Source organism: Gymnogyps californianus, chromosome 18 (assembly GCF_018139145.2).
Source record: "Gymnogyps californianus isolate 813 chromosome 18, ASM1813914v2, whole genome shotgun sequence".
NCBI classification, from domain to species: domain Eukaryota; kingdom Metazoa; phylum Chordata; class Aves; order Accipitriformes; family Cathartidae; genus Gymnogyps; species Gymnogyps californianus.
Window position 1 is genome coordinate 4,741,102 of NC_059488.1, and position 27,139 is coordinate 4,768,240.

At 45.5% G+C, this 27,139-nt stretch overlaps 1 protein-coding gene across 3 annotated transcripts in view; it reads right to left on the reverse strand.

Annotated features, from left to right (window-relative positions):
* BRINP1 (BMP/retinoic acid inducible neural specific 1) overlaps positions 1 to 27,139 on the reverse strand; it is a 60,101-nt gene that overhangs the window by 25,786 nt on the left and 7,176 nt on the right. The window contains exons 1-3 of one of the 3 annotated variants that reach the window (XM_050907899.1): positions 13,933 to 14,124; positions 12,083 to 12,187; positions 1,227 to 1,417 (exon numbers count right to left, since the gene is read on the reverse strand). In XM_050907899.1, the coding sequence (XP_050763856.1) occupies positions 1,227 to 1,344 (118 nt within the window). In that variant the 5' untranslated portion in view covers positions 1,345 to 1,417; positions 12,083 to 12,187; positions 13,933 to 14,124. Of the gene's footprint in view, positions 1 to 1,226; positions 1,418 to 12,082; positions 12,188 to 13,932; positions 14,125 to 27,139 lie in introns of those variants that run through there. The other 2 variants (XM_050907898.1, XM_050907897.1) reach the window with 2 other exon arrangements.

A 27,139-nucleotide genomic window follows, 5' to 3' on the forward strand; every position in this document is an offset into this window, starting at 1 on the left:
CACATTTCTTGCTGATGGAGCGGACAGTTTGAGTGCCTGGACTGGAAGAGCAGCCCGAGGATCTTTGAAGGACATTTGCCACACAAGAGGCCATTTGACTTCAGTGGAACCACGCCAATTTACCTGCCGCCTAATTTGTGCATGAATCATATGCACACATCTAATCTCATCTACGTCTCATCCCAGTGTCTGCAGAACGCTTTGGGAACAGACAGATGGCCAGAAATTCCTCAAAGTTCACTACAAACTTCACAATGTGGCAAGGCTAGAGGTCAGGTACATTAGAAGAAGCAACAGCAACAAACTCTGTACTAAAATTAAGGCCCTTTACCACTGCAGAATCCCTCTTACAGATAGTAGTTCTCAAAAGAAGGCATTTAAATGCACACCCCAAAGGGGTAAAGAATGGTAAAAATAATACAAGAGAGGAAAAATCAGCAGCAAATATCAAGACGAGCTGCTGGTTTTTACCCCTCTTGTTTTCAATACTCAGTACTTGAAATTTTTATGCAGCACCAATAGCAGTGCATGCTCAGAAGTTAATGGCCCTACAGTGCTCTGTCATGTCATCATCGACATATTCTGCTTGCACACACAAACCTCTCTGCAGTCTTTGCATATACATTTTGAATTTTACTTAACTATTGTTTTTTCAAAAGTCTACACCATGTTACTGCTTTCACTTATGCATTCAGCACAGGCCTTTCTAGTCATCTCTTCCCCTGCTGCACGTGCTCCCTGCCCAACTCCTTGAACTCCCTTTTCCTGGAGCTCTTTAAAATTCCTCCAGTTCCAGCAAGAAAGGATGCTTTTCCCCCTGCATTTGGTTTCATTCTGAAAAAAAAGAGGGATCAACACATCCTGTTGTCAAATTAAGGACAGAAGTGCAGGAATGACAGACAGGCTCCCCAGCTAAATGAAGCATGTTTATCTTGATGCACACCAGTACACACATGCCGTTGTCAGAGGAGCACAGGTGCACACGTATCACAGATGCCGAACTCACACGTATTGCGCTGTGAATTCATTTGCAAAGGCTATTCGTGCTCTGGGGATTTTCACACCGTCTGACAACGAGACAGGCTTTGGCTGGGGGAGCTGCAGCCTGGCTCTATGCTACCAGCCAGCCTCCACGCAGCACGGCCAAGGTTTGCAGGTGCTGACCAGTGCTTTCACCACCCCACCACCAACAACCGCATAAGAAAACAGCCCAGGTTGCCACCTACCTCCCAGGGTGGCAGAGATGAGGATGTGGGTGCCGTACTTTTTGATGATGGTATCAATGAACTGCTGCGTGGTGGGTCTCCTGCCCAGGAGGCGGATGCTCCTCTGAAACTCAGGCATCAGGGGCAGTGGATTGTGGAGCAGGTCCCTCCGCTCGATGGCTGTGTTCCTCACCTTCCAACGGGCAAACTCCCTATGCGACAACACAGGAACACAACAGGGGTGAGGTTTTGAGTCCGGAGGGGCAGGGAGAGCCACTGAGGGCAGGGAAGGAGGATGGTGAAGGGGACAATCCTGTTGGACACCCCCACAGGGATACACACGTGAGGCCACAAGGCTAGACAGAGGGGGAGGAGAAGAGGAAAAGCGAGACATAACACACTTTGAGGATCACACATCTGGACTGATGAGGACATAGCCTCAGAGTCTCCAGAGAAGTCTGCAGAGGGCTGCGTTTCCCTACAAAGAAAGCAGGCTGGTCCTTTCACCCTCACACACTTTGGGGTCTTACAGCTCCCCATAAAGCAGCAAATTCTGGTTTCTGTCAGCAAAAGGCTGGCCAGTTAGACAGACTGTAGATCTAGACCAGTCTGATCATTGCTATATCCCCGTGTCCACAAGCCTTCCTGGCATGCTTTTGCAAAGCAAGGCTGAAGGAAACACACTTTCTCTAAACATCCTAATCTTTCAGCACCAGAGGTACAGCAAAAGATCATTTTGAAAAACAATATGCTTGATAAACCATCTAAAAGGATCGATTCAGATATAAGCAGGGCCAGGATGAAAATGGAGGTTTTGGTTGTTTCTCCTTCTTTCTTTTTTTAAAAACACCTATAAAGTGATTTTCAAATCCCTTCTTTTAAACTGATAGCAACTGGGAAAAAAAATAAAGTTAATGTTTGCAAAAGCAGCTCTTCATTGCAGGTATCCATTTTGAAACAACACAGAGGGAAATGCCTAGAGAAAACCTTGCACACCTGCGATCTAAAAATCAGGCCTCTGAAATACATCACCAGCTGAGCACCTAAAAGATGAGAAACCTATTAATGTCCTTTGAAAAATATTGAGCAAGGCTTTCTTAAAAGCACAGGATATTATTTATAACTACTCTCCTACAGTGCACCTGCACTATCTTAAGCTATCTCCTAGATAATCAAGTCACAAGCTTCTCTGCCGCTTTTCATTCACTTATTCCTGTAACTTGGGTTTAAGACAAAAATTTCATTTAAATAATAGGAATGACAATACCTGGCACTGACACGACACTTTCTATCAATGTGTGTGAACCAGCACTGGCAATCCCACTTTGCTGGTAGAGAACCTGACGTGCAGGCAGATTTAGGAGATGCTGTCAGTTGCAAAGCCACAATCACAAACCAGACCTTTTTTTTCCCAGGTTGATTCTACACCCAGTCCACTTTATATGTGTTAGGTTATTTTACTTAATGCAATTATGCATGTATTTATTTTGATTGCACCCCATCACAACACCCCAGGCTGCCTAACAACAGTTGCATTCAATAAAATAGCAAAGTGCCAGATTTTGCTTCAAAATATCTCCTTACACCTGAGTTAATGCCCCCTCTGTAGCTCCTAGGCTTTCACAAGCCAAGTAAAAATGTCAAAACAAAACACCCCTCCTACCACATCCTAAGAGTCATTAGTGTCAAACCTTGAAATCTGCAGAAACATTGGTCTTTCCTAGAAAAATGTCTGTCAAAAGGCCAAAAAAACCCCAAACTCAACCCAAAAAAACCCATACACCAGGATCTTAGTACCAGGAGCGGAGAAAACATAGACCATTGGCTCCAAAGTTGTCTGCAGGTAACGAGTACATTACCAATGTCCATGTATTCACTGTATGGAATAGAATATAGTGTTTTTTTTCTCTACTGTCCCAGAATAGTGTAAAAGTCCAGTACTTAGTATCTGTGGAAGAGATATGTGTGGGGGTCCCAGAGTTGATTTTAATGAGAGATAAAACCTTAAAAGTAAAGACAAATAGCTTCTCTCTGACACTACAGAGAGAGGTTCCTCTAATCATTCCTGATTGGAGTGGCAATACCAAATCTCGCTACACAAGGAAATCCCCTTTGCATGAAGAAGGAATGGTCACTTCAGCAGTTACGCTGCATGGGAAGATGCAGATCCGGATGCTAAAAAGACAAGCAAGGTTTTATAATAAATAGAGATTCCCATATTCCTATCATAAAGATCATAACTAGCAAGCATAGGAAAAATGCCATCTGTGCTTCCTCTCCAAAGAGACAATTATTACTTCCTGTAAAACTCAAGCACACTTTTGCTCTCAGATGACTGCTTCCTGCAAGCATTATCAATAAAGTCAGGAGGGACTAGAGCCCTCCAGAGCCAGCACATTTTCAGAATGGGCTGAGGGAATGCTTCATGTTCTCCGACAAAGTACAGAGAGTTTGCTTTTGTTACTGCCAAGTTATCTATTCCAAAGCAAAGACCATAGAGTTGAAACATGCAACTGATCAAGCAGGGCCCTATTGATGTATCAACACCCAAACCCTAGGAGTGTCTCAATTCAGTGTGTGGAGACGGACAGAGCAAACAGTTACGATTAGGACCAGGCACTGCAAAGCAGTGGGCAATAAAGATGGGAGAAGGCAGGAAGAGAGAATGAGCATTCGGTAAAGTGTTTTCAAAGGGAAAGTGGGTTCACTTGTTACATCAGGTCCAAGATCATTTCATGACACCACTGGCAGGAGGCAAAAGAAGGAGTTTAAAAGAAATCATTGCCATATCTTCAACCTTGCCTGCTGCCAAGGGACAATTCCAGTCCCCATTCATGCAGCAGACAAGCCCTTAGCAGTATCCACATCTAAAACATCATAGAGAAGGAGACTTTTTCCACTCAGTTCTTACGCATGCCATCACTCCCCAGGGCTTCCTACTCCTAGGGTATATGCCGCGGCTTCGGCCCAGCCGCCCACACAGCCCCGCGCAGCCGCCCGCCCACGCCTCCCCCCGGCGGGACGGGGAGGAGAAAACACCACAGAAAGCCCGTGGGGCGAGACAAGGGCAGGGGGGGATCCCTCACCGCTTGCGGTCTCAGGCAAAACAGACTCGATTTGGGGGAAAAACAAACCAATTTCACTTGTTAGCAACCAAATCGGAGTAGGACGATGAGAAATGGAACCATCTCTTAAAAACACACCTTCCCCGCCCCTCCCTTCTGCCCGGGCTCAGCTCTGCTCCCGATTCCTCTACCTCCTCCCCGCCAGCGGCACAAGGGGACAGGGAATGGGGGCTGCGGTCAGTTCGTCCCGCGTTGTCTCTGCCGCTCCTTCCTCCTCGGGGGGAGGGCTCCTCACACTCTCCCCCTGCTCCAGCGTGGGGTCCCTCCCACGGGGGTCAGCCCTCCACGAGTTTCTCCAACTCAAGTCCTTTCCACGCACTGCAGTCCTCCGCAAACTGCTCCAGCGTGGGCTCTCCCACAGAGCCACGGCCTTCTCCGGGCCCAGCCACCTGCTCTGGCCTGGGGTCCTCCGCGGGCTGCAGGGGAATCTCTGCTCCCCCGCACCTCCTCCCTCTCCTTCCTCACTGACCTCGGTGTCTGCATGGCTGTTTCTCTCACATCCCACTCCTCACTGTAGCTCCTCTTCTTCTCCCATCTTTTTCTTCCTCTCCTCCTCTTTTTTTACTGTAGCTCTTCTCCTTCCTCCTCTTCCTCCTCCATCTTACCCCCTCAAGAGTCTTTTTCCCCTTCTTAAGTGCACTTTCCCAGAGGCGCTACCACGGTTACTGATGGGCTCGGCCTTGGCCAGAGGCGGGTCCAAGTTTGGAGCCAGGGAAACTTCTAGCAGCTTCTGACAGGAGCCCCCCTGTAGCCCCTGCCCCACTGCACAAACCCAACACAGTCTGTCATTGAGGTGAAAGCCCAGTTCTGTCATGCTCTCCAAATCCTTGCATGTGTGGCTTTCATAGCCGATAAGAAAAGCTGAGCAAATACGTTATGATGAATAATTTATGCAACTAACTTAGATGTTTATCTTCTGTTCATAGAATATCCATGAGCCAGTTGCAATTCCCTCTAATTTATGCATTATTTGAATTTACTTAGTGACATTTTTCAAGCTCTTTTTTTTTTTTTAAGGTTTTGCATAGTATTTGGCTGTATTCTCTCTTTGTGTGCTGTTGATTTGTTGGGATTGGTCAAGTAAACGATACGGTATTGTTAAGCTTCCTGATTAATGACCACAAATACATTTTAAACTTGGGTGCCCCAGTTCCAGAATATTTTACATTGAAAGCAACCCTCTAAATACTAGCAATCTTCCTTGTAACCTATAGAACTCTGTGCTGTAAGATGCACCCGAAGCCAAGATTATGGTACAATTTTGGAAAATGGAGTTAACATTAATGGACATGGCTAGTGAAATCACTTAGAATTATTGAGGTGATAAAAAAAGGAGAGAGATTTGCAGGGAACAGTATAGCTCTGGCCTTAGGGAATGATCCAACCTGCAACTCCTGAATTCTTTGAAGAAACACCTCCAAGAACAGGTTTTCTATTAACTTTTAATGCTAGACTTAATTGCATTTTCTGCAGAAGCAGCTGCTATTGGCCAAAACTGAATCCATGGCACTGGGCTAGGTAAGCATGTGCTCGTCTGTTTGTCACCACTGAATCCTTGAATCTATGAATCTCTGGAGGATCTACCAAGGCCTTGGATTCATGGATGATGTGGGCAAAAGGGCGCTAAAATCTTTTCTCCCAGCAATCATTCTCGGATGCCATTTCATTGCTTCTCAGAACCATCAGTGACACCACAGTCTCAGTGCCACTGCCTGGGAAGCACAGGTGAGGCCTCTACAGGTCTCAAGGCACTTTATGAAAGAGAAATATTGCACTGTTGCTTGCTCATTTTCCAGGTGGAAAAGTTGCAAAGTCTTGACCAGGATTATGATGGCACCCCGTGATACGGTTAGGATTATTACAGAGTCTTCTGACCCTCAGGGGAAATCCCTAGCAAGGACCTGAACTTCTGCCAGTGGGGAAGCTTTTAAGGGCTTTGGAAAGATGATAAACCTCTTAGCAAGGAGGGGAAGAGTCTGTATCCCTGATGCAGAGACGGGATAAGGAGAAACTATGACCTAACGTCTGAGTAGTGGGGGGAAAGGCACTTGTTTATGCTCTAATGTCTCGCCAGTGTAGACAGTCCATGCTAATGTGGAGCATATCCTGGAAAATGCCTGCCAGGTCAGTGGAGGGGAGTCTGCTCTCTAATGTCTGGTGAAAGCACTGAAGAGACTACTCTTCTAATGGCTGGAAGGGGTAGGAAGTGCTAATGCCTAAAGGGGGAGGGGAGGGGAGAGGAGATAGAGGGATGAAGTACTGCCTTAGGGAGGTAGATACACATAGTTCAGGACTTCCTCCCTGTCACAGTAAGGGGATACATTTTATTTGTATACGGCTATATCTGAGAAAATACTTGCCCCTTCAGAGTTTGCATTAATGAGCTCGCCATCAAGGCCATGCATGTCAGAGACAGAGGGAGCCACTAGGGATGTCTCAGTGCTCATTAGCACTATGACACCTCCAGGGAAACATAAAAAAAAGGGGAAAAATACTGAAGAGGGAGGAAAAGTCAAAAGCCTCGAATGGGTACATCACCCAGACTCCCCACTGCACCAGCAGAGAGGCTAGGAGAATCCAAGGGCATGAGCATCTCTACCCAGGGAGAGAAGTCTGAAAGAGAGAGGCCATCGGAGCAAATTAAATTCCCCATCTTCAAATGGCCAGGACAACCAAAGGACATAAGTGAAGAAATAAGTTCAGTACAGACCTTGGGGGCTGGCTCTTGAAACCAAAAAGAAATTAAATGTATTAAACAATGATTGAGACAGAGTCTGTTTGAAAAAGAGGGAAAAAAACAGAGCAGGAAGACATTGAACAAAGCCTATAACTGTCATGCTAACTAGAACACCCCAACTCCTCCTGCTGCTGGATATATTGCCTTCAGGGCCTGCAGGGCAGTTAGTGTATCCCACTCACAGTGCACACTCAGCAAACAGGACCAGCCCCACCACTCCCTGGAACTGGGCAAGGAGAAGGCACCAGATCCTTTCTGTTCAGCGGTTCTTTATCTTTTTTATAGATCATAGCTCAAAAGCCATCAACTGCTCCCATAGGTGATAAGCAGACAGAGCCTTTCCAAAGGCAACACCTTCTTCGATAACAGCAAGATACAACCATTACTTAATGTCCTCTGCCTGGCATATTGCACACATTATTGACTCTCTAATGTCAGTAGGATCCCCAGTCAGAGACAGAGAACTCCTAGAGCCTTCCTGCTCTCTTGGATTTGGATGTATATACAATGCCATCTGCCTAGACATGTCTCTCTGCCCCTTGTTTTCATCCAAGCACCTCACAATCATTAATACAGACATTTTTGGGCACCCCTATGTATGTTGCAGACAAGTGTTTTTAGCTGTTAGAATGAGTGTGAACCCAAACAGTCAGATTTTAGGCCTTGCCCAGGTAAAAAACAAGTTTTGTGTTAGCATAAGGAACTTAGCTCAAAGTCCTCCAGAATCCTCCCAGATGCTCCTACAACAGAGCTGTTGGTTTGGTGTTTTTGTTTTGTTTTGTCTTTCCTTTTCTGAGCCTAATTGTCCCAGTCATGGGCTGCACAAAGTAATAGTTATCTTCCATCCTCAGGGTGATAGCTCTTCCAGGTTACTGTGAGCCCTGACTCTGCAAACAATGCCGTGGGGGCAGGATACTAGCATGACAACAGCACATATAATGCTTATCTTTTACTGCCAGATCTGGCTTAATATGACTCTGTACAGGGTATCTGTGATTATGGTGGGGTCAGTGATGTTTCATTTCTAGTCTGTGCCCTCCAAATGCCAGACAGCCCTAGGCTGAGCAGTGCAATATTCCTTTAGCAGTTTCCTCTGCAGCTTGGCCTCTTCTCTATCTAGGCCAGCATGAAGAAGTCAGTCTTCAAAGCTGAGCTTTTCAAAGAACCTACAAGAATTAGTTTCTTGTGAGGGTTTGGCGTTCACCCCCCCCAATCTATTTAAGAAAACTCCAGTCTGTAGATCCAAACTAGTTCCAAATTAGACAGAGGATGAAGCTCTGCCATAAAAGAGAGAAAAAAGATATAAAAATCTAATTCCAGAGATGTATGAAAAAGAAATCACTTAAGCTGAAAGTCTGACAGAATTTTGCATAACAACCAGGCAAGCAGACAGGCTTATATATGACAGCTGGCAGGTGAATAAGATAAATAAATTGACTATTGATCTATTGACAAATGCTGTGCTGTCTGCAGCAGTTTATATATATATATTATTTATAAGGGCATTTACCGGGATAGGACTGAACCCAAGGAGAAGATCATCAGTGTTTGGATCATTCAACAGAATCATATGGCAGAAATCAAACAATGTTGTTGGACTACTTACTCCTTCACCTGTCGCCACAGAACAATGGAAGAATCTTCTGTTGGTTTTTTCCTTGGTCTATACTTTGGCCATGTGCTTGGTGGTGGCTGAGGTGTCTGAAACCTCAACGACTTCCCCTTTGCTGGGCAATCATTTCAGCCTGTTGGATTTTGCTCTTACAAACAGACTTTTGTTTTCATCTCTCTGATATTTTTCTTAAAAATATTAAATTGTTCCAGGGTTGAAAACTTGGAGGCTTTTTTGGTAGAAGGAGAGGGAGGTAAATAATAGGTCCAGAATAACATGAAGTTTGCAAGAAGCAAAATGAAAGAAAATGACTTCAAACTTTGGTGGATTTCATGCGACCTTGAAAGTGCCTTGGTAAACATTGTTCCAGCACTGAATTAAAAACCAATCAGACAGACATGACTCTGAGTCTCGTGTTCTCTCTTAGGATGGGACTACGCTTGGGTCTCTTAGTAGGCAATATGTAGTTGTTGGGTGCTGAAAAGATCGATTTGTTTAAAAAAAGATGAAGCTGGAATAAATTTATTACTAGAGAGTCAAAGCAGAGTGATTCAGCATAGGTAAGTACAAGTTAAAAGATAGATCATTAAATTTGATCACTACTAAGTTTGCTTATTATTAAATTTGCTCATGGCCAGGATGTGGCTATGATTCCTAGCTCTGACTTCAAACCTAAACATAGCTGCCATTGCGATCAATCATGAACAAACACGGCAGAGTAGGTTACTACGCCTTCAACTGAATGGGGTTACCTCCAAGTTACATGTTTATGCATCCTCAGATAACACATAGTAACTTCTAAACTTCTTCAACACAGAGTAAACTCATCAGCTACCGTCATCTATTGATCTGTTCCAATATTTCACTCGAGTCAGCTGCTACAATTCCCTTTCATCACACCCATCAGGTTACAGTGCAAACTGCTTGTGGGACGTTTATTCCACTCAACTTTCCCCATAATGTTCTTTGTGCAGATTTCATTGCAAAAAGCACACATCTCGGGCACTAGAGATACCCTTTCCGACACCAGCCTACTTAAGCCTTGTCCACCCTGGAGACTTGCTTTTAAGGAGTTCCCATTACTGTTAACACCATTTCAGCTGTTTTCAGCATTGGGCTGATGGCACTTCTTCTAAGCCACTACAATTTACATAGTGGCTGATACTAGCTGCTAGAAGCCGGAGTGACATCTCTACAAGAGCTCCCAGCATTGTTAGTGCCACTGCAGCTTAACAAACATTATCAACAATAGGAAATGTTCTGTTCTGTTGCTGTTTTCTTCCTAAAAGCTTACCTAAACCTGACATGGTTTATTAAGCTACTGAGGAAGCTGTTCTAACAGGCTGCAGGGTCCTGTGCTCCAAGCACTGGAATGGACAATATGGAGACACCCATTCCTTCACTGTGAATTATGATAAAAATCACAAGAGATGCAGCCAGAACAATTCTCCACTAAAATACCCAAGGTAGCCTAGAGAAACTCATCTATGAATCAGGCACTTTGAGTTCTACAGTTATGATTACAAAGACACTGATACTATTTTTCGTAGCGTGGTCTCCTGGATTTGTGTTTCTATGAGTTTGACCCAGAATTCAGGATCAAGCAGATCCTGGGAAGTCAAAGAGCTGTCAAAAAGATGCTTTCAAAGAACAGCACTTTTGAAGCAACAGATGGAAACATCCGAGTCATTGAAGGAATTTTAGATAGTCTTGATGAAACCTGGGATAATCGGTACAATTATCAACAAAAAGAGAGACCTTTTCACATTGAAGTGGTTTTTTGGACTCTAGAAGGTTAGAGGATTAAACTCTTGATGAAGTCCCTCCTCCTACGGCTAAGTAGTACATGAAAGTATTTGAATCTGTTACTTTTGAAAGCAAGTTTGAAATGGAAGACAGGCAGACAGATTTTAATTTATAGAGCAGGTAACAAATCACCCAGGGGAGGACTGGCCCATGCTAAGTCATGGTGAGCACTCTTTACCTCATGGAGCCCCTCAGCAAGCTAGGCCTGCCCTGCCCCAAAATTCACCATCTAGATTCACTGCCTACCAGTGTTCATATGAGCACAACAGTGTGAATCAAAGGCTGTAACAAGAACATGGTTTGGAACAAGTCATTTCATTAAATTGCACTTGCTTCATTTCCTGAAGATATAGATGCGTGGACTACAGGCTTTTTTTCTTTATTTTAGCTGTAGCAAACTGATAACCTCAGCCTGTGACACCACAGCCCCAAGCTTTGCTCTTTACTTATCACGAATCACAGTTAACTCAGATGAAAAAACTGTGAGAAATGCGGACTTGAACATTAATTTCTCATGTTATAGGCTAGGGTACCTGGCTACTGCACTACTGGCAACTTAAGCACAGCATTTGTCAATTCTGGGAAAGTATCAGAAATTTAGCCTTGATTGCCCTTTTTCTCGAAAAGCACAAAATTTTCTCCAGCGCAGCATGCAACCATGTTTCAAAACTTGAAGTATTGTTAGAAAATGGAGCCATCACCCCCCTCTGGTCAGTTGTGCTGCTCACTTGGCAAAGGCTCAAATTCACCATGTCAGGAGGAAAAAAAAAAAAAAAAAAGGATGTTTAAATACAAAGCCCCTCCTGCCTCCTAGGCCCAGCTCTGCCCTCAAGGCAGTCCTGGCAGAGCCACCTGGGCACAGCTACCATGCTTGCGGGCTCAGCAAGAGCAGGCAGTGATGGGGAAGCTGTCCCCTCTTGCCCACTCCCTCGCCCCTGAGTCATTCTCAGCTGATGGAGACACTAGCGATCATGTAAGGTGGGCGCTGGTGGGCAGCTTGGATGCCTAAAGACAGCCAGTTGGCAAAGCCATCTGTTTCCATCAGGGATCTTTTGCTGCAGGCCAGTTGAGGGGCTTTTGTCCAGGTTAAGTGAAGTGAAGGGGGTCCATACCCTTCCCTGCCAGGGAATATCCTTCAGATGGAAGGGCGTGCTCTAGGCTGCATATAGAGAAATCATGACTTGCAGAGATGCAACAGGACAGACAGACTGATCACTGCCTGCTCCTAAAGGCATACCTAGATCCAACACATGGTCACCAGCCTTAGAATAACCCAGGAGATGTGATGAAGACTAGCATCCTTCATCACCCATGCCGTTGCAAGGGATCTTGCAGAAAGCATTCATGAGTACATGGTGGAAGTATGAGAGTGCAAGTGAACAAAAACTGTTTTGACATCGTAAAATAAAACCATGCTCCCCCCCCCACTGATCCTTGCTACTTTATTTCTGTAGCGTTGTGACATTATTTCCTCTAAGTTGGTTTAGGAGAACACAGTGGTTCCTCAGGACACCCATTTCTGTGCCTTCACCCTAAGAGCTGTGGCTCCACATCCCTTTGGTTTCCAAGCTGTGCTGTTAACATTCAGGCCACTCACCAAGGGTTGCTATTTTGACAGTGACATCCAGCAAGCAGGGATATACACAGTGGCTATATACAGAGACTGTCCCCTCTCAGTATAGGATTCAGATGGTAACCAGGCCTGAAATTATTAGCAAAGGGCATACGGTAAGAGGTGAAGGGCTAAAAAAATTAGGCTGCAGAGTATAGCTGCAGCAAAATTCAAGCCATCCATAATCAGAGACATTTGTGCTTTGTTCAAGATTAAAAAAAAAAAAAACAAACCTGTCCCACAAAGCCTGTTACATTTCAGAATTACAGTAAAATTGAAGAAATTTTCTCTGGGAAAAAGGTGACCCATTTCCTCAGACTACATCCCTCTTTAGCAAAAAACTGAACACAAACTGTGAGAAAGCCTTGAACATTCCCTGGTTGCTCCAAAATCTCATTTCAACAAAACTCAGTTTTGATGTATTTAATTTTCATTCCTAGTCATGCCATTTCAAACTCAGACATGTTTTGATGGAGGAAATAAAAAGACTACAACAAAATAAAAATTCACAAACTCTTGAAGAAAGGCAATCTTTTTGCATGCTGCAAAGTGGCCTGCAATAAAGAGACAACCATGCTTTTTGTGCAACATTTCATAAAGGAAAAGCTTCATTTTTGCCCTGTCCTATCCAGGGAACAGGGACTAGCAAATGCAAATACTTTTGTTTTCTGGGACCTGTTTGTGAAGCTTTGAAGCACTTGGTTATTCAGGCACATGCTTAGCCATCTCCCAATCATGAATCATGTTTCCTTTAGCTGTTATTTGTGACTTTGATACATGGATCTCAAAGCACTTTTAAACAAATGTGTCACTGTAGACAGAGAAGCTAAGGCAGCAGGAGATGAACAGCTTTTCCAAGGAAGAGATCCAGCATACAGCACAGCCATGAACAAAACTCAGATCTAGAGGCAGGCCAAAGTATTTCACCAACAAGGACTAAGTAGATGGTGCGGCCATGGCCAAACTTGCTGCCCCAGGCAGCTGCCCATTTTGCCTGTGCCAAGAAACACTCCTGCCTAGGGCCCTTGCTGCCTGCTCAGGGCTCAGGTCGGCAGGGTGCACTGCTTCCCACATCATACGCAGGAAGGCTAAGGGTGGCAGTGGCAACGTGCAAACACAACCTCACAATGGCCACAGAGAACAGAGGCAGGGGCCGAAGTAATGTCTATTAAAAATCACCATTGTGCATAGATTCCCAAATCCCAGCCCTTTTTTGGGGAGGACACAATGGCCACGTGCAAGCAGTGGAAAAACATGAAGTGGAGTGAGCTGGAGTCATGCCACAGGGAGGGTGTTGGACCTGATCTATAGCAAAAGTGAGAGGGATCAAATGCGCACCCCTGGCATTTATCTTCTGCAAGGTAATAGGACCCCAAAGGCTGTGAAATCAATCTAATGAAATGCAAACTACTTCCTTCGGGAAGGTTATGTTGATTGCCGACTCTGTTATGTTCAAATCAGCAAAGAAGAACATACCGGATGGTCTGGGAGAGAAGGTTGAAGACCTCTGAGGCCTCCAGCAATGCTAGTCTGTACCACTTGAGGTTGTGCCTGCCTGAATTCCTGCAATTTTATGAATATACCATAGCCAGGAGACTGCTTTAGTCTAAAAAGGACCATCAGAGTGCTTCCTCAGTGCTGACTGAGCCTCAAACACACCTAAAATAGCTGAGAGGGGTTGTTATGCCCAGGCTGTGGGCATAACATCTGCGGCATGGTGGAGGCAGTTCAGTGAAAGGGCAGTACATGCAAACTGCCTCGCAATGTACGCAGAGCCACATAAGCACCCGTCTGCACAAATCACTTCATTCAGCTACAAAGCAAAATCCACTCACGTGCTAAGGTCCAGATGTGAAATTCAGGTCTTGGAGAAGTTAAGAGCAAAAGCTCCTCGACTTCAGCGCAGGCAGTGTCCAGCCCCACGTGCAAAGGCAGTCTCAAAGCCCAGCAGGTCTCTAGGCTGTAAGCAGAGCTACTCTTCTGCTTCAAAATTTAGGATTTGGGACAGAGGGCTGGAGCTGAGCCCTGCTGCTAAGCAAAGGACACACTTCCCTCCCCTGAACACAGGACTCCTTCCTGTAGGGCAGGATAGGGCCAGCTGCAAAGATTTATAGCCTCACCATTCAAGGTCTATTTAGGGGAAAGAGAGGTCAGCTGTGTGGGGAGGGTTGGGGTTTTTTGGATTTTTTTTTTTTTTGGGGGGGGGTGGGGTGGTGGTGTTTGGGTTTTTTTAAGTTTAGTAGGGAGTGAAATAGAGGGTGAAGGGGGTTATTCTTTAGTAAGGGCTCTTATGTCTCAGATTTTCCTTTTGGCTTGGCAGGTATTTGCTTTGCGCTTTTATCGTGGCTTGGGAATCCTTTGCTGAGCCTGGGTGGGAGCTTCTATGGGGTTGGTTCTTCCTCTCTTGCCTGTGCTGCTTGCTTTCATGGTGGGCTTTTTTGTGTGTGTTAAGTTAAAGTCAGGATCTCTCTGAGGCAAGGTACTGAAAACTTAGTCTGAGGGGATCAGATGCTGCAGAAAAGCTAAGGAGAAGACCTGCCCTCATGGCTACTTCAGGGTGTGAGGACTGGGCAAAGTAAAAGCACCAGCTCCTGTGCTAGCTAAAGCCATACATATGGCTGAATAAGGGATTATGTGCTATTGCACATCTGAGCCTTTGCTCAGAAATAATGAACTGGACCCCAGAATTTTGAAGCACATGCATATGTATATATTTATCTACTGAACAAAACAACAATATCTGCAATGCTTTTTATTTGCCTTCTGGGTTTTGAGATTTAAAGACTCATATTTTCTGGCTTTTCTTTGCAATCCTAAAAGACAGCCTATTCTTATTTTTTAAATGGAAGTTGTGAGTTATACAATTATATGACTCAAGCCTGGAGTACTTAAAGACAGGAAAAAAGCTAGTATGAATCCCCCAACTCTTACAAATACTGGAGAAAAAAAATAATATCTGTGCAGTCTGGCAGAGAGCTCGTCCCAATGTTCCCTGCTACTGACTAGAAACCTCACGACTCCCAGTGCCCGAGTAAGCGTCAGGAAGAAGGGGGACAGATGAAAGTCTGCCTCCTTGCCATGGGCTAGGTAGTTATCCTCTGGGGTAGAGCCCTACCCTCTCCTGAACTAGGGTAAATGGCCAGATTAGCTGAGCTGCTGCTCAGGCCAGCAGGATGCTTTTTAGCACTCCCCTCCATGCCGAGGCACTCAGTTTTCTTCTTTCTCCGGCTCTTTGGTGGAGTTGCTTCCCCTCTTCATGCTTCCCAGCCCTCCTTTCTTTTTTTCTCTCCCCCAGCTGTTGCATTGTGCTGAGCAGTACAGATTTAGGGTCCTACAGACCATATTCTTGTGGCGGGACGTAGAACCTGATGTAAACTTCAGCTTGTTCAGGGCAGGGGCTGTTGCAAGCCTGATGGGGGGGAGAGAGGCGTCCTAAAACTGCCTACAGTGGGAGGAATCAATTATACGGCCCTGTGCAAGAGCATCACCCAGAGGCCTCCACAATAAGTGCATGTTTATCTCATTCAGATATTGTCTCTGCAGCAGACCTGTTTGTCCCTGCTCCTCATACTCTTCCTTACAAAGCCCAGCTGCTGGCGACTTTGCTGATCTCCGGATATCAGAAGCAGCGACTCCATACTGAGGTGTCTTTTTGCAGCTCTGATATTGCTCCTGTTTTAACTCATTCCCAACAGGAGATGTCCTGGGTATTCCCACTTCCCTGAGCCTCGTCCCCCTGCCTGCCCATCTCTCCTTGCCCCACTTATCCCCGTGTTTAGAAGGGCAGGTGGTGGCTGTATTTAAAGCCTCAATCTTCCTGGGCACTGAACCATTACAAACAGCGCACTCATCAGCAGTGCCGAGTTTCACTGACTGATTGTTTTCTGATTCTGTTTGGCATTTTATCCTGGCTGCATAGAAAACTTATTATAAAATCATGTTTGTGTTCCATAGATTATATCTGTGGCTCACTGCGGCGGGAGTACGAAGCATGACAGACGGAGTCGGACGGGCATGGCTGATGAAAGCCTCTGCCAAGGTGACAGGGGCCAAACTGCAGTGCAGTCACAGTGTTTGCAGAGATGAAAATAGGAGCCCCTTGATCAGCCACAGGTTATCCTGGGGACAGTTTAGCTGTTGCAATTCTCCTGACCAGATTCGTGCCACATGCCACAAATAAACACAGATTAGTTTTATATTAGATGACTGCAACAGTCCCTGCTGCTATTAAAAATCTGTTAGTCTTACCCCCGGGTAGCCCCAGGCTAGAGCCTGCCATCCAGTCGCACCTGTATCAAGTCCAACAGCCTGTGGTAGAGCTAGAGAGAATTATTATTTAGGTTTTCGGTTCTTACTTGGGTTCTGGGAGCAGCCAAGGCCTGGGAGATGCAGTCTGCAAAGAGATCATCCGTACTGTCCTAGAGGTTTAGGACTGTAATTCTTCAAACAGCAAAACGTTGTGCCTGGCAGAGTGGGAGATAGGAAGCCGTGACCCTGGAGGGTCCTTTTAGTCCCGTGTTCCTCGGGTTGTGATACCAGATGCTAAAGCCTCTCTGTCCATCCACCATCTTCCATGTGAGCCAAAAAAACAGTGTCCTGCAAAATCAGCTAGGCATGGCAGCAGAAGAGACACTCTGAGTTGAATAGGCCACAAAAAGTAAAGGCAACTATCCTTTTCTAACCATGCTTTTTCCATCTTCCTCCTAGCTACATTTCCTGAATGCCTCCCAGCAATGCACAGAGTATGACTAGGATCTGACTGGTGGCATTCAACTTGCCTTCCCTTGGCCTCTCTCCTAGGCAGAGCTAAACATGTGGACTAGCATTTTGTTGACTGCTTGACAGAAACATTCCCAAAGCAGGAAAGGTGTCCACAGGAAAAGGTCAAGTAGGAAAACAAAGTATCACCTCTAGAGAAACAACTACACCTGGCTTCTTGGAGTTGTTTCTGGTCTCTAAAACGTGCATTTCAGGAGGGGGCTCCTCTATTTCCCCCATCCCTGAGCACAGACAGATCTGCGGGATTCTCCTGCCCACTTCCACTGCTCATCTAAGAGCAAGCAGTGCCCCCTTGTTCACAAGTTGATCACAAGATGCTCGTGGTGCAAGAGGCTTCACATCAGTGGGGCTGGTCATCTGGAGCAGCCTTAATGTATCTCTCCGTCTCATCGACTCTTTATTCCATTTCAGTCTCAGCTGAAATTTGTCTTTTTTCTCTCCTCCCTTGCCTGCGATTCTCTTATTTTCTCCCTCATACTGTCTCTGCTGCTATTTATGGTTTATTCTCTGTAACTGTCCTATTTAATCCTGCAAAATGGTTGGGGAGATGGTTTCTGTGGACAATGTTGTAGAAAGCAAAGGGATTCTGTCGTTTACTCATCACAATGAAGCTGACTAAACACGTCCCATCATCGTGGGAGATGAAATCTCACACCAGCACCCTGGATTCTTTGCTGCCCAGCACAGTCACGAGCACCGTGTGAAATGGCCACAATGCCTTGGAGAAACTGTCAGGGAGATGCTTACAGGGACTTCTGGCTAAAGCAAGCAGCCTTCAGGATCAGTCTGGGGCTCCTCTCCTCGCAGTGAGCTGGGCATCACCTTACTCCAAAAGGACTGAGTGCTCTTTCCTGGAGGAGCAGCTTGGGATGTTACACGTGCCATTGTATAGTCTTCATCCACGGTGGAGCATGCTCTCAAGAGCACATAGGTCCTACAGTCTCACCAGTTCTGGAAACCCTGGGATCTGCAGGAGTCAGATCAGCAAAACACGATGAGTCTGTGAGGCTTCTTCCTACATTGGGATTTTTTATCATGCGAACGCCACGCTGCAGCTGGTTCTGGGAAGGTCTCTGCCCACACACTAAATAAATTCTGGTGCGGTGCGCTGCTTCTCTATGGAAACCGTACCCTGCATTTCTCTCTATAGGATTTTTCTCATTTCAGGCCCCATAATAAATTAACGAGAAGGTGTTTTCTTTACACCAACCATAGGAGAGACTCTTTTCTGTACTCGATTAATCTTTAGTGATCTATATTAAATATTTATCTGAAGAAACGAGGCCTGTATTGCAGCAACATTTTCTATTATGAGACTTTATCATATCAAAAGATATTTTCCTGGTGCTGACTCCTTTGTATATACCCAGCCAGAATTTCCGATGGAAGGGCACCCTTTTTTTTTTTTTTCTTTCTCTCCCAGTGACCTTTTCCCTCCATAACAAGCTGCTGATATGTTAGAATTTACTGGGTTATAAACATTTTTTATCGAGTAGGAGGAAGCTGGGTGATTTGGCATCAGCTTCCCTAATAAAACCCAGGGGAGAGGCTGTGATGTTTGACACCAATAAAGGCATGGAAGAAGCTGCAGCCTTCTGGGATGCTGGTCACGAATGACAAGAGGAGTCAGTGAGTGTCAGTCACGTAGCTTCGCTCTGCTGAGGCACTTTTGGACGGAGGCCAGCTTGCTGGCACAGGAGAGGGAGCTGGGAGGGACCTGGTAAAGGGCTCCTCTGTTCTTTCCCAGCGTTACCAAAATTGTGTGATCTATTACACGGAGCAGTGAAGTGGGATTCCTAAACCCTCTTTCCCTGCAACTGGGAGGTGGAGAGACTCTAAACAGTTGAGAGATCTAAGAAGGGATGAGGACCTTGGTGTTGGGTTTAGGCACTGGTCCTACAAGAACATGGAGAACTCAGATCACAGTTTGATCTTGAATAACTAGTTGAATTTTCCTACCTGAGATAGACCTGGCATTGGCTATAGATAAACGGAATTATAACTATTTTTATTGAGGTAGTGTCAAAAGGAAACCCAGACATAGGACTCTGCTTGTGGTGTCAGGTGCTGAACAACAACGCGGCAAAAAAGATGGTCCAAGTTCACCAAGAGCTCACAACCTAATACGGCTCTGCCTCCCAAGGGAGCGGTGATTTAAACTGGTCAATAACTAACTCATTCCACAAAAGCCAGAATAAATCATCTGATGACTAGATATACACACATTATAAATGTTTAGTTCTGATAATATATGACTGAGCTGTTATTTTGACAAATAGCTAGTGAATAATATATTTGATGAACTGCATAATATTTTACTAATGATTAATTTATTCATTCGAAACAAACAAACAAAACCCAGCCTTTTCCTCAGCTATCATAAGGAACTCTTAAGTAATGGCTGCAAAGAGCTTTGAGATCGCTGGATGAGCTGTGTCTATTATTCCTCCTTTTATCGTTGTGTATTTCTAGTGATTTATTACCAGGGATAATAAATTCATGGCTTATGTTATGAACGGCCTCATTTAAGATTGTGACAGATCCTGTTCAAAAGCTCCTGATTTTGTAATGCCCATGAAAATCTACAGGAATTTGGCACTTACGCAGTTAAGTACCCACAAAAAGTGCTTAAATACCTTTTTTAAGTCTGGGCCAAGCTTATCTGAAACATCATCTGCTTCTGACTGGAGACAGAAGTGTTGGGGGGGGATAGTTTCGGTAGGGCTAGTTACTACAGGACGGTGGTCTATAAGATTTAGTTGAGGATTGCCCTGGCTGTAGTTCTCCCTCTCCCTCACTCTTAATCCCATTCAGAAATATAATTTCTGTGAGTTCACAGAGAAGATAAAGGACCACAGAGCAAGAGCGCTTCCTCAGAGCTTTTCTGCAAAGGCGGACTGATTGATTACAGATTGGATGCGGCTCCAACTCCCTTTCCTATATGAAAAATTGAGAGCTCTTAAAAATTGAATAAAATATGCCGTTCTAAGAGGGATTTCTACTGGCATGAGCACAATAGGAGGTAGTAGTGAGTTGCTCAATATTTCTGTGTGCACTGGCTAATCCTTTACTACTCAGTCCCTTTGCACTGTCCCTGTGGCACCTGATGATAACTCATCTGTAATTGGTAAGGGCGTCAGTTTTGTATCTCCAGATAAAGCTTAAATCGCTCACGTTTGGGAGAGCTCCGACTTCAGTTGCAGCTGGAGCTGTCCAGGAGATTATTCCTTTTTGTAGCTGCTTTCAGGGCTGCAGCATCTGGCTTTGTTCCATGCTGGAAGAATCTGGAACAGCTTGTAAAGTTTTCACAAGACAAAATTTTGTCAAAATCGCTCATTTCTTACATCTCTCTCTTTCACCATAGTCACTAGTGACCAGAGAGGCCAGGACTTCAAAAATACGTTGAATCCAATTCATCAGCCTGAAACACTATACTACTAACAAAATAAAGCATTTTGACAAAATCTTAATTTGGGGAAAATATTTTTCTACTTCACTGAGACAATTTTATTACACCTAAAATGCAAAGACTTTGCCATCCTGTCATTTGCCTTCCTCCCTCCTTGTAGATCTTCACCAGATCTGCTCCCCTTTCGGTGCACAATCCCCACCACTATGAGTGAAAATCCCACCCAAGTGTTACAAACATTTGCAAGACTCTGACAGAGAGCTGAGATACTTCTATTCCAGCTAGCAGACAGGAGCTGTGCATGTAAAGTCTTTACCTTCGGATGCTCACCCACAATCGTACAGGAGACAGTCACCAATGGAGCTGATATGTTGAAGTGGGGAGATAAAGCACTGTCTTTTTTTAAAGACGTGATGCAGAAATCTCAGTCCCCAGGACTGAAAACAAAAAACTTATTTTTATGACTCTTCTGCAGAAGAAAATTAAGTCTGAATACAGTTGGCAATTATCCTGTAAGCTTATTACATAGTAGCATTCAGCCTCTTCCACACTCTTGGTTCCTCCTTTGTTATATGCTAGAAGAGCTGGTAAGACTTTTTCTGTCCCCTATTATAGAGCCATTTCACAGGATAGTATTCTCAGATTTCCTTTAATCCACCATAGGCCGTGCAAGATGCTTCAGCCACCCCAATATCTGCGTGCACCTCAAACATCAATGCTCTCGTCTGCACAGAGGCATGTATGAGGCTCTGTGAACAGCGACAGGCGTGGTATGCTCTGCTACCTCCCGACCTCTCCAGTGTGCATGACTCTTAAACTGAATGTGGACAGCCTGAGTAAACGTGTGTGAAAGGCAAGTCCACAACTTAACGGTAATGGTGGCAATCCCCCTTCATCTTATCACACCAGCATCCCTGTCTGTGTGTGTGTGTAAATATTCCAGGAATAAAGTGCCCCTGGGTGGTGCATATACTTCATATGGAAGTTGGAACAAGTTGTTCCAACGTCTGAAGCCTTTTCTCCCCTTTCAGATCAATTAAGTTCATCTGAGATTATCAAACAATTAGCACAACTTCAGTTCTGGCATTGCTAACTTATTCACATGTCTCTGTTCGGTGTGCAATCTTGTGGTAGGATGGAAGACTCTAGAATATATTTCTCTCTGGGTTTGCAATGCTATTGCTCTGTGGCTTGCTTTCCCTGCTTATGCATGCTGACGAGATTTACTATTATGAATTGCCCCACAAAACTACCTTCAAACTGAAATTTAATAACCTAAGTATTATGAAGATCAATATTATGGCTATTCTCATTCATATGATTAGCACTAATATAATTTTGGGAAATATTTATGCTGCAGTAGTGACTAGAGACCTGGATTAAGAGGAGATCCTCAGCATCTATACGGAAGAAAAGACACTGTTCTCTCCAGCTGTGTACTGAAGTGCAATGCTCGATCTCCAAGTCTCCACGGGTTTGGATATTTTATGTAAGTTATCTAATAAGATAACAAACCAGCCTTACAATCCCTACAGCCATATTGCTAACTGTTTGAAAATCATGAGTCAGGCTCCAAAAAAGAATTAAGAGATTGGTTTTAAAATTCATGAGACTTTTAAAATCTGATAAACTTCAGGGTTGGTTTTTTTTTCTTCTTTTTTGCCTTCTGCTTTCTGAGTATGTAGGAGTCGTATTATCAAGTTTTCCTCTGCAATTATGAGGGCCGTAAACTTACTTTAAAAATTGAGTTGAGTCTTACATAATCACAGGACTCTAAAAGTGTGGGCTTTGAAGAGACATTAAATAGTCGTGAGATACAGTTCATCATGTGACTGGGCAACACTCGCCTGCTGAATTGCTACGGCACAGATTTCTAATATCAAATACTCCCAAGAAACAGTCGGGAGGCTTTTACAGATGGGAGGGGGGAATCTGAGACTTTCACAGTCTGCGCATGAACGGAGGGTAAGGGGAGGAAAACAGGGGGAAGGAAGACAAAATGCAAGAAGAACGTATTAGTCTGGTGGGGACTATTCATGTAGCTTTAACCAGAGATGAAGCGAACAACCTTCTTTTCTTATTCCTGTCTCTCCTGCTTGTTCTTAGCCGTGCAACACACATTTCTCCCTGTGTACCAAGCTCTCTTATTAGCCTTACCCAGGCTGTGCGCCTGCACTCCCCAGGGAGAGGCCCAGACATTTGGAGGGGAGTAAAAAGTAATGTTCTTTCTGGGTTTTTGCTCAAGGGCTGGAAGCTAACACTGAAATATTTAATGCCGAATATTCGATAAGCACGTTTTCCTTTGCTGAGAGGGAAAGAACCAGTATGAAAGAAAGGGGAGGAAAAGCAAAATGAGGTTGGGCAGGGATGCATGGACAACAAAAACACCTTTGCCCTCCCGACAGAATGCTGCTTCTTCCACCCCCAGTAGCTGTGGGGAGGCAGTGTCCCTCACTGGTCAGTGTTTGCATCCTCACCCAAGCTGAATCCCCTGAGTGCACTGTGACAGTCAGCTACTGAAATCAGTGCTTAAACCCAGTCCATGCTCCGGCAGACCTGCCAGTCACAACCAGTCCATGAAACTTTTGCTTGCAGCTTGCAAAGGGGCACTTCTGTTGCAGAAACGACAAGATCTCTAGCCACATCAGCAGGGGGTCAGTGTCAGGATGCTTGCAAGAGCTATCACTAAGTCAGTCAGAGTCCAGAGAGAGGTCTCAGCTATAAGTTATAGGGCAACAGCTCTTCCACTGGCTTTTGATACTCATTCATGGGAATGAGAGGTTGTTGCAATATCAGGCATATTTGAGCCTCCAGACCCTGGTGTGCTAGCTGAGAGCATAGCCATCAAATAGGGTTCTTCTTCAATGAACCTTGCCAAAGGTGTATCCCTGGGAGATGGAGAGCATCCAGAGGCTTCTCCTTAACTGGTCTCTAAAATGTCTAGTTGCTCCCTGCCCTTGCTGAAACTGATGGCAGGAGAAAGCACAGCATGGGTTTTCGGGCCAGCAAGTGTTGAAGGGTAGCATGCCATATGGGCATAACAAAGGGCTGTCTTCAGTTTGGGCTAAGGAACTCCAGGAGGCAAAACACCGCCTGCCATAACCCCAGAGCAGAGAATTTCCATGTCGCTGCTTAAAAAGTGCTGTGCACCATCGGCACAATTCAGCCTGCAGGAACGCAGGGGCACTCAGCTGGCTCGTGCCACCTCTAGACAATGGCTGTCTACAAGCAGAGGCTGTGTTAGTGTAAAATTTGGCCCTGCAAGGGTGCACGAGAGCCATGTGCAGCAAGAGAAGGCATGTTGGTGTAATTCTGCCATAGCACAGCCATAGCACAGCTTTTATGGAAACTCTCCTTTCTCCAAGTAAGCTTTCATTGCAAGCAGAAGCACAAGCGGGCCTGACCTGATTGGGAATTTGATGTAATGGCTTCCTCTCCCGGCTGCTTACCCCTCTGCTGGGAGCCGTCTGCACATTAAAGCAGATGTTGGTTGCACTCGGGTCATGTTTCCAAGCTTTCTTTTGCAGTCATAAGGGCTAGAGACTCTTCCCTCCCTCCCCACGCTCGTTTCTTAATTAAAGCTTAAATTCTGATGTTGTCACGTGACTGTAGGAGCAGAGCCCCAGGCAGGCATTTAGTGCTCTGTGTTGTCAGTGGGACTTTGATTTAGAAGCATAGCAGATACTTTAGAGAATCCCATCCCTCCGCTACGCCCCAGCCTGGCCCTGCTTGCAGCTGCCAGTGTCAGACCTCAAGGCTTGCCTTTCAGGGCAGGTGCTGGAGTAAGTCGGAGGCTTTCCCACGCCGCAGAGTATGGGGATGGGGAGGATCTCCGTCCTGTTGAAACAGAGTGGTTGGAGAGCCAGGCAGCTGCGAGGACGCTGGCAGGGAGGGAGGAGGAGGCAGCACCTGCCTGCAGCCTGCGCTGCAGAGTGCCTCCAGCCCAGACAGCTCGATGGATGCGAATACCACTGTGATCTGCAGCTCCCATCTCTACCTCTCTCCTTCCCTCCCTCCTGGTATTTCTCACCTGGTGGGATGTATTTAACCAGCAAAAATGCCTGCCTGCTGAAGGGAACCTTATTGCAGCTTCCTGTAAATCCTTCGGGGTCACTGTGTCAGCGGTGGAAGGCTGCGAAGTGCTGCGGATGTGAAATTGGGTCTGATCACCCGAGACACAGAGCTTCCAGGCTTGGTCACCAGCGAACAGCATCCCTCGTGCACAGACCTGGCAGCCTAAATACTGCCTGACCCTGTTCCCCGGGAGCAGACCAGGTACCACCTCCCCAGGGCTCTCCGTAGGGAAAGCCGAGGCTGCACCAAGCCGCCTGTGTGCTGTGTCAGCTCCTTCGCCGGGCGCATGTGTGCTGCGGCACACAGAGGAACCACTGGCTTCGTACAGGCATTTTTGATTTCACGCTGCCTGGAGAGGAGATCCTGGCACAAGGGGCTGACCCAAACCCTCCTCTCTCCCGGCTGCAGGCAAAGCTGATTCCTGGGTTTCTTTTCAGATGTGTCCTTGGGTTCTGTACCTGCGCTTAGTAGTTTAACATGGGAAACCAGCCTGGATGGCTCCGACTGCCCTGGTGGGACGCATCTTGTTCCATTTACAGAGGCTGGTGGGTGGCAATCAGCAAAAAAGAAAGGAAAAAAAAAAATACTTTCTGGAACCCAAGGGAGACATTAGAGAGATCCAGAAATAGAAAAACCCCTATAGTAGGTACAGTCATGCTATCTCCCAGTGCTACTGGTGCCAGAACAAAATTATTCCATGCACCTAACAGAATGACTTTTTTTTTTTTTAATGTAACAGCTCCTCTGCTGAAATAAGCATCTGCCTGATTTAAAAGCAGAATTAATAATCTGCTCACAAAAAAAAAAAGAGTGAAGGCTTCTCCTTGGCTTGTTAGCCTTTAAAATATGCTCCCAAGCCACTGGACCATAGTCTGCTGGTCTGAAGAAAACTGAGATGAACGTGCAGAGTCATTGCTGTCGCAGCATGCTGGGGACCAGCCTTGGGAGGCCTGCTCTGCAAAGCCCTCCACTTTTCATGCAGAGGGGAAAAGATCCCCCCACCAAGCAAGGTCTCAGAGGGGGCTGTGTAGACAGCTCCCTCCTAGCCCAGCAGGATGCAGATCTCTTTGGAAAGGTTCAGTGACTAAAAATATTTGTCTGTGCTGCTTCTGGGATTTATTGGGAGCACGGTTAAAATATTTCATTCTGGATTCAGAAAGGGAATTTTTGTGCTTGAGCATGCAACTCTGCAGAACTGTGCTAACGCTCAGCCGACCCAGCTAAGAGCTTACCCGGGTCAGCAGGCAGGGCAACCAGTTAGTGATACGCCTTTCTAGGCATACAGCTCACGTGTATGCTTTTCTCCAGAGGAACTGGCGTGTCCTAACCACAAGAGCCCTATCAGAATATGAACTTATCAACTGCATTGCTTCTGCACCATTCCCTATGGCCTGGGTGTGCGCTGCCACGTTGAGATGAGGATCTGCCCTTCCCCAAAGCTTGGCCAGATGTTCTGTTCCCATATCTTAGCAGCTCTGAGCATATCAAAGGCTGGTGCCATTTATCCTTTCATTTGCCCTCTGTTCTCAAGAATATCAAAGAGAAGGAGAAGGTGCGTCCTGCTGTCAGGTCCTGCAGCTGCCAGTGATGTTCGCAAGCCCTCGCCATCTGAATCCAAACGCAGCCGGAGCAGCGGCTCCTCCAGCCCCGACGAGGGCCAAGCTCCTTGTCTGCTCAGCCCAACACCCCCAGGACTAAGCGCCGTACAGCTCAGCCCCAGCCATTCCTTGCCATCCCCCACTCCTGCCTTTATTCTGCTTATGCAAATATATTAAAAGCTTCCCATACGCAGGCAGACGCATTATGCAGGGAATGTAACAACACTGGTCCCTGAACTGCATGAAGAATGAAGGTTGTGGCTAAAGGAGAGGCTACGTGATGGAATTGGCTGGTTTATGCCTGTCACTGAATAGCTCGTGTTTACCAAACTGCTGTGTTAGAGCTGGTGAGACACGAATGTAAATTGTGGCTCTCTTGTAAAGTTGCATAAACTTGTAGTAATGTCATTTTTAGATTAACATTTACATTGAAAAGAACACTAGAAGGCTTCATTGTTTACATGCACTATGGAAATAGATTTAAATTTTTGGTTTACACACATTTATTTACAAGGCATTTACTGATTACAAACCAATGTACATCACTGATTTACATGCATAATGTAAACTATGGAGATTTCATATTTTTTGCCATGCAATGCTGTACGGATTTCCATTGCTCATTCCACATAGAGGCAAGAGCCTCCTTTCATCTCAGCTCCCTCTGTCCTTCAATTGCTGCGTTGCCTCTCCTAAAAAAGCTTTGCCTCTGACTGGAAAACATAAAAGTTGATGTCCCCTTTAAACAGATAGCATAAAAACCTAATAGGAAAACCTTGTCAGCAGAACTTCAGCATGACTAAAAAAGCCAAAGCAAAGATTAAAAAGCCTAACAGTGCCTATCAATTTGTACCAGTGCAAAGCATCACCTTAATGCTGTTTGAGAAGAACCTTCACGGTGCTTTTTTGGATGCTTCAGGCATCCAAACAACTGGAACAGGACTGAAAACTTGCCAGGATATGCGTGTGAGAGAGGAACTATGACTGCGCCCGTGTTGTACGGTTTGTCTCAGTCAGTAGCACCGAGGTCTCAGCATCCAGCTTCATTTTGAGGCATGACCCTTCCCACAGCAAAGCTGCAATCCTACTCCTCGTCTGGGCTGTGCCTCCCTTGCCCAGCGGTGCTGGGGAAATTCTTTTTTTTTTTCTTTGTCCTAGGATGCTAAAAGCTAAACCCAAGGG